Consider the following 14,888-nt stretch of genomic DNA (forward strand, 5'->3'; position numbering starts at 1 on the left):
AAGTCTGCACAATAACCAACTAAAAACATGGTGACAAGATCACATCCACACATATCAATACTAACCTTGAATGTAAATGGGCCATATGCCCCAATTAAAAGGCACAGAGTGGGCAGTTGGATAAAGAAGCAAGACCCAAAGATATGCTATCTTTGAGAGACCCATCTCACACACAATGATACCCATAGGCCAAAATAAACGGATGGAAAAAAATATACCAAACAAACAGAAAACATAAAAAGGCAGGGGCTGCTATACAAATGGGATTTTATGAGGCACTGCATAAAGAAGCACGTGAGTGAGATGGAAGAGGAAATGCTGTTTTGCAAAATCAATACCCGCTATGAGTTGACAGTGTTCCGGGATTTAAAGAAAAGGTTATGTATCGGTCTGCTTCAGGCAAACCTAAGAGCTCTGAATCTTCATTAAAACTGAAGCTGTTCTGTAAAAGCATTCAGTGAATGCAGCAACTTTCACAGTGTGCTTTCAAACTGAAAATTAATGGGCATGATAGAAAACCAATGGAAGAAATACAGGGCATTGTCCCCAGGTTGTTGTATAAATCCACACCAATGAAGAATTTAAATGTATATTGAAGGCTACAAGTCCAGAAAAAAGTAGGACATGCAGCAAATCTCCTTATCGGTGGTCTAACTGGGACTCAGGAAGTAGACTACCATAAGTCACAATATATCTCAAACATCACCTATAATGGCACATTGTTACAGAGTTTCCAATCCTCCATGATTGACATTGATGGCAAATCATTTCCACTAAGCCAGTCTTGTGGGAAGGCGTGCTACTGAGGGAACACGTCATCAAAGCTATCTCAAGTAGAGAACTAAAAACAACAAAAGTCAAATATGAAAAGGAAAGAACATTTCAGGGACTATAATATCACCAGAGCTGGGTGAAAAGAAACAACATCAAAGGAATCCATGACATATAATCATTAACGCAGGAGGTTTTCAGGGAATCAGGTGGTAAGAAAAATTGCTAGTAGGCATTGGGGACCCCAGAAATGAGAGGCACTAATCAACAGAAACTACCTAGGCTGAAGGGTGCATAGCTGTCATGTGGTTATGTCTGCATTTCTCATTTGAGTCACAGGAAAGGAAGTTTCTTTAATTAGGTGCATCCGGCAGGCATCAAGTCAAATAAAATCATAAGCTTCAGTCTCAGGTAGTTCTCAGCATCAATTTCAAAGCAGTGGATTGCTGGATCTACAGAATGAAGCAAAGACAGAAGAAGGGGGCTCCCTACCTAGATGCGGTTCAATTCCCTTAGAAGTCAGAGTTGTGCTTCTCTGTGCTGGGAAGTAAGTAATGTCTATTGGTCAAGTATCATCCATTGAACCATAATGAAGGCCACCTTTCATGCCAAGCTTTGAGGCATCCACTTAGAGATCCATCTCAGGAGCGGTGCTGAGATAGAGGAGTCTGGAATCTTGTTCTTGTGATTGGTTCAAACACAAGTGAGAGCCCAGGTTTGCACCTAACTTGGGGTGTCACAGGTAGGCTTCTGAGGATTAGGGTTAAAATATCACCTCTGCCTCCTGTTGTTTAAACTCTCAATGCCTCCATTACCTTATCCTTAAATAAAAGAATAGGAATACTCCAATGGGGGACAAGTAAGAGAAAGTAAGTGTCAGGTGTTTGGCACACAGTCTATTATAAATGCAGTAAGTTTTCATAGATGGTCGCTACTCTAGTCAAAGCCAGATGGGATGAAGTCTCTCTCTGGGTCAACAGAGCCGAATCAATGTGGCTGACAAATCCCAATTTAATATGTTAATTTGAGGTGGCTATTAACACAGCTACCAGTTGAAAAATCTGGTTAGAATACTTAATGGATACGATGTACATTATTTGAGTGATGGATACCCTAAAAGCCCCAATTTCACCACTATGCAATCTATATATATATAAAACAAAATTATACTTACACTTTATAAGTTTATACAAATTTTTAAAAAGAGAAAAAATTTTGCAGTCACTTATTTACCCTTGGTGAGTCAAGGCCACTTTTGATCCCATTTACTATTTACTCTGAGCTAACAGAGGCTCCAGCAGGTCCTAATTGCCTGGGTTCAAGTCCCAGCTTCATCCCTAACTGGCTGTATCATCACGGGCAGAGAAATGACAACAACCATGGGTCCCACTTCATAAGGACTATGGGGATTCAAGAAGCCAATTGAATCAAAGAGCTTTGCCCAGCACCTGGCACTTAAAAAGTTATCATTGGAGTCACAGAAAGCCACTATCAAGGCAAGCAATCGCTTAACCCTGCAAGAAGTTGAATGTGCATCCATTATTCAAGAATGCCCACTATGGCCAGCCATTTCATCTCACCTCCAGTCCAACTCTAACCTTGGACCTCATATAAAAAGAATCAGAAGACAAATGTAAAAATTTCCTCAGTGGTCTTTCCCAAGTAATGGAATATCCAGTGTCTGTGCTAATGCTCCACCATTCTATAGATTTCAAGGTGGAGGACCATCTGTATCATTTCATTTGAGCTTCACAAGCCAGTTATGTGTGTCTGCATTTTAAAGGACAGAAAAGTAATGCTGATAGAGGCCAACGGCACAGCTGTTCGGAGGCAAAGCTGGGACTTAAATTCAGCTCTTCTCAATGCTAAGCTCAGGCCCCTTTCCATCCAGCCAAGGAAGAAAGGCAAGGCATGCAGGATTTCAGTTCTAAAATCCAGATTTGCAGACAGTCTCAACAGTGAAAGAAAACAGTGATTGGATCATAATAATTTTCAACCACAAAACAAAATAAGAGTCAATGGCTTTGTTACAAAATAGTGGTAGCGAGGTCCCCATCTGACCCTCCAGGGCCATAAGCTTGACGAGAATGTTCTGATATTGTGCTGGCAGGGCTGCAAAAAGAGCTGTCCTCAGAAATGCATAGGTTAGTGATGTTAAGTTGTTACCAGCTGCCATTTGCAACTTTCATTCCAGGCAAGATGACGTAAAATGATTTCTGCTGTCCTCACAGACTCTGCTAACTCCTATTTTTAGTAGGCAAATCTCACACCTTTTCAACATTAGTACAGCCAAGAATGAGTTCTGAATGATTTGAATTTTGAGGAAAAGTCAGGGAGTGGTGGGAGCAGAAATCTCTTACAATTAAAGACCATACATATGGATTAGCCATTTTAAGTGAGGTGAAAAAGCAGGCTTGTGAATAGATTTGTAATATCAGGAATCTCATAAAAATTTCATGCTCCACCAGCAAGTGCCCTTGGCTTAACAGCAGTGTCCTTCCTCCCCTTGTATTAATTTCTCAGGTCAGAAGCCTAAAGAAGGCAAATATCATGAATTCTACCTGAATGTCCCCACAACTTACAATCAAACAAGATGAAGATGGAGAATGGCTAAGGCTGCAGTTTGGAAGCATGCTTAGGAAAGGTACCTTAATGTCTGGAGGTCTAGCAGAGCCTGACTCAGCTCCTCACACCCTAAGCAGTGCCCTCTCATCCTCCTCCCTCTCCTGACTCCCAGGGTACCGCCCTCACCCTGCAACCTCCCGACCTCCGAACTCACTGCTGGCTCCTCTGCCCTCTCCTGTGGCCACTACTACTTCCAGCCTCAAAGCAAGAACGCTGCAACTCTCTTCCAATTTTTTCCCCTTTCTTTTTACACTCTCACCCTCTCCTATCTTGATGGCTTCCATGACTTTCCATACAATGCAAAATCTACATATATGTTTTCCCCTGGTTTCAGCCTTGTTCCCATTATTCCAGGCCCAAGTAAGAAGTATTTCCTGACACATCCATCTTGCTCAGCCTGCTGTACCCAAGCCCTAAAGAGAGTCCTTATGCATATTTCCCATTTTCTCTGAATCACCCAGAGGGGTCCTTTGACTCCATTCACACCCTTGTTCCCTGCATCCAACTGACAACTGAACCCTGATGATCCCGATCCTCACATAAACGTTTAACCCATCCTTTCATTCCCACTGCACAAGTTCATGCCTTTACTTCTATTAGTACTGGCTAGAAGATCTCTATCTTTTCATCTCTTCTTGACCGTAACATATGCCGAATACTATGAGAATAATCTGTCTAAAATACATATCAGTTCACATATACCCAATAATGCAAAATGTCTGCAAGTCTTCATAATCCAAACTCCTTAGCATCTACGTTCTCCCCACGTTTCCCCATGAGCATTTTCAGCCTCACTACCTATTACTGCATCTAATGCATCTTATCCTGCAGCAAGCTGGATCCACTCTTCTTTGAACTCCTCCCCATGACCCAGGACTTCTATAGTGCCCTTCCCCCACATATAAATCCAAACAATATTTCAGTGTCCAACTCATTGGAAATGAACTATTGTTCAAAATTTTATATGAACTATTGTTCATATAAAAATTCAATCAATTGCCATCCTCAATACTTCAAGCATTTTAATTAACTAAGTTCTGTCAATGCCCTTCAACCAAAGACTACCAAGGACATACCTGTAGTTGAACAAGTTGAGTTTATTACCCATTGCAGTTAGAGAGACTGCACGCCATGGGAATCATGGACTGTCTCAATTAGAAGGTGTTAAATGGGATTTATTATAGGATTTGAACTCTGGTTAGGTTATTTGGGGAGGTTTCACTCTAGAGTGAATGCTGGATGCTGTCAGAAAGCAGGAGCAATTCTCATCTAAAGAAGGGGAATGCTAGAGCAAGGCCAAAGCTGTATTTGGTAAAGAAGAAGCTGTCACTCTACATATGTGACACTAAGAACTGAGAGAAAGTGGATACTTGGTATTTTGTGGGTTGCAGGGTGACCTTGTTTTTGTATTGGACAAAATTATAAAGTGGTCTTGTTTTGCCTGACTCTATCATAGCCTCTGAATGATCGTATCTAATATCCGTGTTATGTGGGATTGTTGATGTCCTTAAGTCCGACAGAAGACATCACGGCCCAGCTGTAAGCATCAGACCAGCTCCTAACAACCTCAAGGTCTACCTGTAAGTGCCAAGCAAGCTCCTGACAAAGGCAGCTGCTCTTCTTTTTCTCAGTTCTCAGCATCATCATGATGTCAATATGCAGATTTAAACATTCTCTAAAGCAGTGCACAGATTATGAAGAATAAAGCAAAATCCCCCTTGCTACAGATGCAGCTGGGTGATCAGGATTCCATTTGGGGTCCCAGTGATGAGGGTGGGCATCATATTTTGGAATACAGAAAAGGAAGGACATGAGGGCAGGATTAGGATCTGGGGAAAAATGGTAATATATTCTATACAATCTACAACTCTCAAGAATAGTGTGATATGCAGATCAGAAACCCCCTATAGCATGTTAAATATAAGAATGTCTTCATTGGCCGGGCGCAGTGGCTCACGCCTGTAATCCCAGCACTTTGGGAGGCCAAGGCAGGCAGATCAAGAGGTCAGGAGATGGAGACCATCCTGGCTAACACAGTGAAACCCCGTCTTTACTAAAAATACAAAAAATTAGCCGGGTGTGGTGGTGGGGTGCCTTTAGTCCCAGCTACTCGGGAGGCTGAGGCAGGAGAATGGTGTGAACCTGGGAGGCAGAGGTTGCAGTGAGCTGACATTGCACCACTGCACTCAAGCCTGGGTGACAGAGCAACACTCTGTCTTAAAAAAAAAAAAAAAAAAAAAAGTCTTTATCCTGGTAAACTAGATAAAGTTTTCCTGGTTAATAACAGATGAAAGTTGTCCGCTGTACTCATCCAAAAATGTAAAGGCACATGGGCCTTAGTGAGCTAAATGTCTTCAAATCTTCGTAGGTATATTTATTTCTTTATTGCTGTTCAATTGCTATTAAAATCCTGACCATTAAGTCTTATCCTTGATCCTGTTTCCAGCAAATATTGTTGGACTACTGATATTTTCAGGTCTGAGTTTAACAGAAGGAAGCAGTGTCAACTGTGTCTTTCGGGACATTCAGACCAGAAAGGCAGCTCACATGTAAGGCATATGTAGAAAATACAAAAAATTACATCTAAAATCCTTACAAATATAATTTTCTTTCAAAAAATTTCACTTGGAAAAAGTCTACATTTCCTTTGGTTCACAGCCTATTATATATCTGGATGATCGAATTGAGTTACCAGCCCTTTGGTGAAGAAGAATGGGCAGAGGAACTTGATTGGCAACTGTGCCATGTGTAGTCTGGGATTTCAACTGCAGTTGAAATGATGAGCATCTTAGATCTTACTCATTAAAAAAATTATAAACATATTTCCATGTAAAAAATCTCCAATGCCTTGTCCCTTAAATTCCTTAAATAGTAATATGTGAGGCACATTCTATAATGGCAGGGTTAATTCAATTCCACAAGTTTAGAGTAATAACTCAAGTGCAAACTACCTTCCTGCCAGGGACTGACTCCTTCCAATACCGGTCACGTACAGCTACTATCTGCAGAGGCCACCATTGTATTGAGAACACAAGCAACACCACGGCCCCCACCTGCAGGGGAAATGGCATCCCCACCCAAGCGAGTCACCTCATCCTGTTTGTAGCAGCTCCAAGTTCTTACTTTCTTTTTTTATTTTATTTTATTTTATTATTACACTTCAGGTTTTAGGGTACATGTGCACAATGTGCAGGTTTGTTACATATGTATGCATGTGCCATGTTGGTTTGCTGCACCCATTATCTCGTCATTTAGCGTTAGGTATATCTCCTAATGCTGTCCCAAGTTCTTACTTTCTTCAGCAGATTTCAATTTGCAATTTTTAAGAGAATGGGTAGCCTATCACTTAACACTGTCACTGGAAGATAACATTTCAGTAATTACTCAGTGCTGACATTTTATTATTTAATCTTAAAATCCCATCAGAAATCCCTAGCCCGATAAGCTACAAACGAAGTTTGAAAATCAAACACCCCGCAAACCTGATTTGCAGTAATCAAAATGGCATTTTGTCAGATGGGAACTAATTATCAACCTGACATGATTTCAATCTGCTGCCATTTTATGAAATGAGATCCGTTTGCTCTCTGTGAAGATGATCAGCCTTGCTGCTCCATAGCTAGACGCCCAATTTCACCTATTCTCATGAGATTCTTCCATTACGCAAACTGGTGGTGAAGCAATTACGTGCTCCAAAAGATGAAGACGAGAAATTTCACATTCACAGACTTGTCATGTTCACCTCTTAAAATGTAAGTTCTTGCCAGGTGTTAAGATGCCTTTTTTATTTTACACAGTCACCTAACAATCTGAAGAAACATCCCCTCTGAAGGCAGTTTCAGCTCCCAGGCTCAATGAGAGGGCCCTGTCAGGATTACAAGGCTCTACCTTGAGACTGCTGAACAAATGAAGGGATCGTGTTCATTCCACGAACAGAATGTACATGTCTTCAGGCTTTTCAAGGCTGTTCAGGGGCTACTGTTGGACCACAGACAATTATCAAGTCAAACGCTCCAAGTGGGCATGAATGTTTTAGCAGAGAATAGATGGAAGGAAAGTGGAACTTAAACAGGAGTGGTTTCACCCCCGCATAGCTCCAGGATGCTGCTGGAATCTCCACGGACGGAAAGAAAGAAGAGCTTTCAATAGTCCATGCCAGGAAATGGGCTGCCTGCCTCTCATTTCATGCTCTGACATATAACTCTCCTCTCTTTTCTAATAGAGGGGAAAACTGAGTCCCAGAGATGCCTGTAAATTTCCTATGGTTTTAGTCGGTAAGCAGGGATGTTAGAGAGGTTCTTTCTACCACTCTCGGCTGCCTCTCCCAGTGTGGAAAGAGAAACATCAGGCAGTATATTTTCTATTTGGTTGCCTCACACATGTTGAAAAACTCTATTTGGTATTATTTAAAAAAACACTATCTCTAACTCCCTTCAATTTTAAGTTTTAGAAATCAACTAACTATAAGAAAAAGTTTGGGTCAGGCACGGTGGCTCAGGCCTGTAATCCCAGCACTGTGGGAGGCCGAGGCAGGCAGATAACCTGAGGTCAGGAGTTCAAGACCAGCCTGGACAACATGGTGAAACCCTGTCTCTAGTAAACATACAAAAATTAGCAAGGTGTGGTGGTGGGAGCCTGTAATCCCAGCTACTTGGGAGGCTAAGGCAAGAGAATCGCTTGAACCCGGGAGGCCGAGGTTGAAGCCTGGGCAACGAGAGCAAAACTCCATCTCAAAAAAAATTTTTTTAAAGAAAAAGTTTGATATAATTAAGAAAAGAAGTCAGAGGAGAAAGGGAGGAGAAAATAAAGTTGTTTTCTGGTCTTGCAATATTTAATTCTTCTTTGTGGGGCTTCACAGAGAGAACGGAACTCTCAGGAGACAGGTAATAAAGTATTAAGGAAGTTTTTGTTGAGAATGCTGCTGAGGGGAATTTTCACATGTGTTACGACATCCAGAGCAGAGCTGGGAACAGCGTGTTCATGAGTCTGTGTGTGAGTAAGTTCTGTTCTTCCAGCACAATTGCAGCCTGTTTAGTTTGCAAACACAAGTTGTCTCAGTGATCCACATTCCCGATAGGTAAGGGCCAGCACCACACTGCCTCCTCTCACAGCACACCCAGCTCACAGCACATGAGCCCGAATCCACATGGAAGAAAACTGGACCCTCTGAGGGGCAGCTATTCCTATCTCCACCCTGGCTCTGAAGGAGAGCATGGAGGTCAACCAAGAAAAATATCCTCATGTCAAACATAGTGGAGAAACTGTTTCACTTCAAGGTTGATGAGATCCAAAAATGTTACTGTGATAGTTCATTTCGGGGGTCAACTTGGCTAGGCCATGTTTCTTAGATACTTGCTCAAACACTAATCTAGATGTTGCTATGAAGGTATGTTTAGATGAGATTAACGTTTAAATCAGCAGACTTTGAATGAAGCCGATGACTCTCCAGAATGTGGGTGGGCTGCATCCAATCAGTTGAGGGCCTTAAGGACAAAGACTGAGGTTTCCCAAAGAAGAAATAATTCAGCTCAAAACACAACACAGAAACATCACCTGAGTTTCCAGCCTGCCAGCTTCCCTACGGATTTTGGACTTGTGAGTCCACACAATTGCATGAGCCAGTTACTTAAAATAAATCTCTCTCTCTCCTCTCTCTCTGTCTCCTGTTTCTCAGGAGAATCCTAACTACTAACACTGTTACAAAGCAGATTAAACAGCCCTATTCCCTCTGAATTTCAGAGCAGAGAGGAAAGAGGCACTTGGCAAAATATCAATTGCTTAGAAAATCGGGGAATTAAGAGTCTATGTGAGAAAAGGCTTTTCAACACCATTCAAGTGCCAAGTTGCATTTCTTAGTAACTTTTTAAGTTATTCATGAGTATGAGACATGCCCTTTGGAAGTTCCGGGCCAGGCATTGGAGCAGCGAAACCAGGGACACCTGCATTAGAATCTGGGCTCAGCCCCCGTCCTGGGTGTGTGGCCACAGGCATGTGACTGAACCTCTAGAGGCATTTCAACCCTTGGTGTAAATGTGACACTAAAAAGACCAGAGATGTGAAGCACCCAGCTCAGAATCTAGAAAGATCAGTGCTCACTAAATAGTAGCTTATGGTGATTGCTGCTGATACAAAAGCTATTAATAAAACACAGTTCCTCCCAGCCCTAAGGAGGAGAGAGACACATACAAGGATAATTAATATCCTGTTTCCAAGACCACAAAAGTGATATTGTAGGTGACTGTTGGAACTCAGAGGAAGGGAAACTGAGTCAGCCCCAGAAGTAGAAGTTTGTACAGTGAGGTGGGGTAATGGGGAGCAGGCATTCCAGCTAGAGGCCATTGCACCAGCAAAGTCAGGGTCAAGCAAAACCAGATACTGACCAGCCATACTGACTGGCCAGGGAGATGTGTGGGGATTCATTGTGCTGGGAAGCTTTCTAAAGAGGCAGCTCGTGTAAGGATGGAACATGCACAGAATAGAAACGAGAGGAAAGGGCTGCCCCCATGCATTCCCTTCTGACTACACTAGTGGGATGTGCACACACACAAAATTTTGACTAGTAATCACTCACTTCTAGGTATCAAAACCTCCATAATTGAAAATCCATAATGCCAATGCAGAAGGCGTTTGGAAATTAAATAGTGAAATTTTTAAATTCTTACATAGGAAGCCAGTGGTATAACATAATGTGCATCGAGTAACAATTTTAATAGATGACACAATTCTGAATGTATTGCACTGTGCTTTTCATGCATATTAAAATGAAAGAACATATTCTGTTAACCTAAGCACACAATAGTAAAAGATACACAATACAGTAAAAGTTCTGCAATGACTTACAGTAAATTGTTAAAAATGCTTAGCCTGTGATGAGATTAAGCCTGTTTTCAATTTTCTTTATTTTGCTTGTTTTTTCTACAGTGAATGTGAGTTGATCATGAAAAGATGAAAGAGTATTTTTTTAACCCTGCCAAGAGTAAATCTAAAAAAGAAAGTGTGTCATAAATGAGTGGAATTCACTTTTATTTACAAGTATATCAGTAAGTATACTTACTTACAAGCATACCAGTAAGTATACCACTTTTATTTACAAGTATACCAAGATGCAAAAGAAAAAGTAACGGTCTTTTTTTTTTTTTTTTTTTGAGACAGAGTCTCGCTCTTTCGCCCAGGCCTGACTGCAGTGGCGCAATCTCAGCTCACTGCAAGCTCCGCCTCCTGGGTTCACACCATTCTCCTGCCTCAGCCTCCCAAGTAGCTGGGACTACAGGCGCCCGCCACCACGCCCGGCTAATTTTTTGTATTTTTAGTAGAGACGGGGTTTCACCATGTTAGCCAGGATGGTCTCGATCTCCTGACCTCGTGATCCGCTGGTCTTTTCAGATTGGTTTGAGATTGAGAAAAGGAAGATTTGCTGTGTAGGGGTGGTACCCACCTGGATCACAGAGGCATTTGTAGCTGGTGCCCACGCTGCGGCACGTGCCATGAGCGCAGGGGCTGAGGGCACAGAAGTCAATAAGCTGAGCACAGGTCGGCCCTGTGAAGCCTGGGCTGCAGCTGCAGGTAAAGTGTACCCCGTCCCCATAGCAGGTGCCATTGTTCTGGCACGGAGACGAGGCGCAGGGGTCCACCTTTTCTTCACAAGCAGATCCAAAGTATCCTGTGAAAAAACACGTGGGAGCTTAAAAAAATTAAAACACATTTGCACATAATAACTAATCAACTGAGTCTGCTCCACTGCATATTCATAACCAATTAATTCATTCATAGCTTCCAGATACGTCACAACCCAACAAGATAGGTAGGTTGTTTTTCTCACCTTTAGTAATGTAGGGTTAAAAATATTAAGTCCCACAATTCCATTTTTATTGAAATATAAGGTATATGACTGTTTAGGAGAACATACATATGTGTACATGAATATATTTATGTGCACACATGTGTTTATGAACATGTGTGTATACTCTAGAAAGATATCAAAAATAAATTAATGGTAATTTCCTAAAGGAATATGGGATTTGGATCAGCAGAGGGCTCTCCCCTCTTATTTTGTAAACATTAATGGGGAACACATTTCTTATTTTGCTTTAATAGATATGACATAATCCTGAATTTAAAAAATTAAAACCATATCAAATAGTAAACAATGAAAAAGTCTCTTTTTCATCCTTGTCCCTTTGTCTCCCAGTCCCTTCTCTACAAGCAGCCACTGTTAACAGTTTCTTGAATATATGCTTTTTTAAAAGTTGATTGTTGTAACAGAGAAACAAAGTGATCTACCCATACAATGAAATACCACTCAGCAATAAAAAAAAAAAATAAGTACTGACACATCGTATGACATGAATGAACGTCAAAAGCATTATGCTAAGAAAAGAAGCTAGGCACGAAATACCACATATTATATAATCCCATTTGTAAGAAATGTGCAGGAAAAGCAAATGTGTAGACATAGAAAGCAGATAAATGGTTGCCTATGGCTGGGCCGGAAAGAGGAGTTCACTGCAAATGGACATGAGGAGTCCACTGGGGTGGATGGAAACGTTTTAAACTTGGATTGTGGTGATGGCTGCACAGCTCTGTAAACTTACTAATATGCTTTGAACTGTACATTTCAAATGAATGAATTTTACAATATATAAGTTGTACACTTAAATAAAATTTTATGTTATGTAAAATTATGTAAGGCTGTTAACTTTTTCTTTTAAATATGGTTCCTGTGTAGGTGATTTTTATCTTGTTTCCTGTGTATCTGATTCAGTATTTCTTGTTAAAAAATTATACACGTGCATATGTGTGGGTCTCTACATCTGTGCATACATGTAGGTATATATATTTAACAATGCTTTCCATAAAACTGTACTTCTTTCAATACTTTAAGAGCAGTTTGAAAATTAAAGATCATTCAAATTTTAGAAATAAAAGTTAAATAATTTCACTCACATATAGTTTGTATTCTAATAGTCTATCACACTTCTCTTGTTTATATATGTTTATATTTACTCATCTTCTTATAGAACTCCTAGCAATACTGACAATTTTTGTTGTTGTTAAGGACACATTTAATATGTAAACAAACCAAAATAACTCCCAGTTTTAATTATGTGAAGCACCACTCATAAATTGGCATAATCAACTTGGTATTTCTCTGTGCAGTATAGAAATATAAAATTATCCTCCAAAAAAATCCAATGCTATTCAGCATTTTATAAAATTCCTGGTAGCTTTTAAATCTTAGAAATCCTACTAAAAATGTACCATACAATCAGTTTTAATAACACTTGAATTCTCCAAAAAGTTTCTTGGCAGCCTCAAGTGGAATGTAATTCTACCCATCATGAGATATGTTCCATTTTACTCTGATTGAAAATAAGATACTTAAACATTTTTCAACATATGACAGTACTATATGTTACCGTCACTATTTAACATGATTTCAAAAATAGGATTTAATATCTCAAATCTTTTAATTTTAGAAAATAAAATAATTTTTATCTGTCTAGACAATGCAGCATAGCTGCTTAAAATATTAAAAGGCCCATTTGATTTGCTCGAGCATGACACTAAAAGTCATTCAATATTTTTTTTCTTAATATGAAGGAATAATTTTGAGAAATGAATTGACCAAGCCACCCCACAGCTTGCATTTAGTTAGATAGTGACCCAAGATTGCATCTTATGACTTGAGAGGAAAAAAAAATGGGGGGGGTGGGCGGTGGCCAGTGGGGAGCAGTGCAGGTTCTAGGTTAACCTTGTGGATGCACTGATTTCTTTACAAGAAATTCAGGCTCATGATAAATTCCATACCCAAGGCTGGGTACCAGTTTGCCCAAAACAGCAGCTCAAGGTGAATCAGAAAATCATAAATGTTAATGCTCAGAAACAGAAATCTTATTTTATTTTTTTATTTTATTTTATTTTATTTTATTTTATTTTATTTTATTTTATTTTATTTTATTTTATTTTATTTTTTGAGACAGAGTCTCACTCTGTTGCCCAGGCTGGAGTGCAATGGTGCAATCTCGGCTCACTGCAACCTCTGCCTTCGGGTCAAGCGATTCTCCTGCCTCAGCCTCCTGAGTAGCTGTGATTACAGGAGCACACCACCACACCCGGCTAATTTTTGTATTTTTAGTTGAGAAGGGGTTTTACCATGTTGGTCCGGCTGGTCTTGAACTCCTGACCTCGTGATCCACCTGCCTCGGCCTCCCAAAGTGCTGGGATTACAGGCGTGAGCCACTACGCCTGGGCACAGAAACCAAATTTAAGAGGACATTTTGATTATTTTTGTTCCTCCAGAAGAACTGAATTAATGATGACAGAAGGTGACAGTTAAGAACTGTCAACTCTGTCAACTCTTTTAGTTGAGAACAGAGGAGAGAAATGATCATAGGAACTGTATCCTTAAAAACTCTATGAGATTAGGTGGGTCAGAACTTGATGGAAAGAATATCTAGGGAGGGTCAAAGATAAGAAAAATAAGGAACAAGAAGCTTATACCTACGTTAGGAGCATAAAAATGAAAATTACTTAGAACTATTAGAACCCAGTAGAAGAGTTAATATTAAGTATAGTTCTCAGTGGAGGTTGATAATTAAGCATTGGATTAGCAATGTCATGGGTTAAATTGCGTCCCTCCAAAATTCATATTTTTTAAAATTAGCTTTCTTTGGTTGAGTAAAATTCATATTTTGAAGCCCTAACTCTCAATACCTCAGAATGTGGCTTTTCAGAGACAGTGCCTTTAAAGAGGTGAGTCAGTTAAACTAAGGTTGTTAGGTTGGGCCCTAATGCAATCTCACTTGTGTCTTTATAAGCAGAGATCAGGACACAGAAAAAGACACCAGAGATGCCTGTGCACAAAGGAAAAGACCTTGTGAGGAGGAAGCAAGAGGATGGCCCTCTGCAGGCCAAGGAGAAAGGCCTCAGAAAAAATCAACCCTGCCAGCACCTTGATCCTGAACTTCCAGCCTCCAGAACTAGAAGTAGATGAACTGCTTATCAGCCTCCAAAGCTAAAAAGAGATGTCTGTTGTTTAAGCCTGTAGTCCTTGGTCACAGCAGCCTGAGAAGACCCACACAAACAGGGAGCATAAGGAGACAGGGAAGCGACGATTAGGATCTTGTGTTTGATTCTGTGTCCACCACCCCAGCAGTCTGAGTGACCATGGCAAGGCCCCCTTTCTCCCATCGTCCACTGCCTCTACCTGGAAAACAGGGCTGAAATTATTTTCTTTACAAAATCATTGTGGGTTCTGAAAAAACTATATATCAAACTTCCTAGTATGGTTCCCAGTCCAAGGCTGGAGGAATGAATGAATTAAAAATGCTAATAATAACAGCAACAGGCCAGGCGTGATGGCTCATGCCTATAATCCCAGCACTTTGGGAGACCGAGGCAGGCGGATCATGAGGTCAGGAGTCTGAGACCAGCCTGGCCAACATGGTGAAATCCTGTCTCTACTAAAAATACAAAAATTAGCCAGGCGTGGT

The 14,888-nt window shown here is 40.6% G+C and overlaps 1 protein-coding gene across 2 annotated transcripts in view; it reads right to left on the reverse strand.

Annotated features, from left to right (window-relative positions):
* The window catches only part of DNER (delta/notch like EGF repeat containing), a 357,090-nt gene that overhangs the window by 80,311 nt on the left and 261,891 nt on the right, over window positions 1-14,888 (reverse strand). The window contains exon 8 of one of the 2 annotated variants that reach the window (XM_055290868.2): window positions 10,832-11,056. The exons of the other annotated variant lie outside the window; for it this stretch is intronic. Coding sequence (XP_055146843.1) covers window positions 10,832-11,056 — 225 coding nt within the window. The remainder of the gene's footprint in view (window positions 1-10,831; window positions 11,057-14,888) is intronic. 2 annotated transcript variants of the gene reach the window in all.

This window comes from Symphalangus syndactylus, chromosome 8 (assembly GCF_028878055.3).
Source record: "Symphalangus syndactylus isolate Jambi chromosome 8, NHGRI_mSymSyn1-v2.1_pri, whole genome shotgun sequence".
In the NCBI taxonomy this organism is placed as follows: Eukaryota; Metazoa; Chordata; class Mammalia; order Primates; family Hylobatidae; genus Symphalangus; species Symphalangus syndactylus.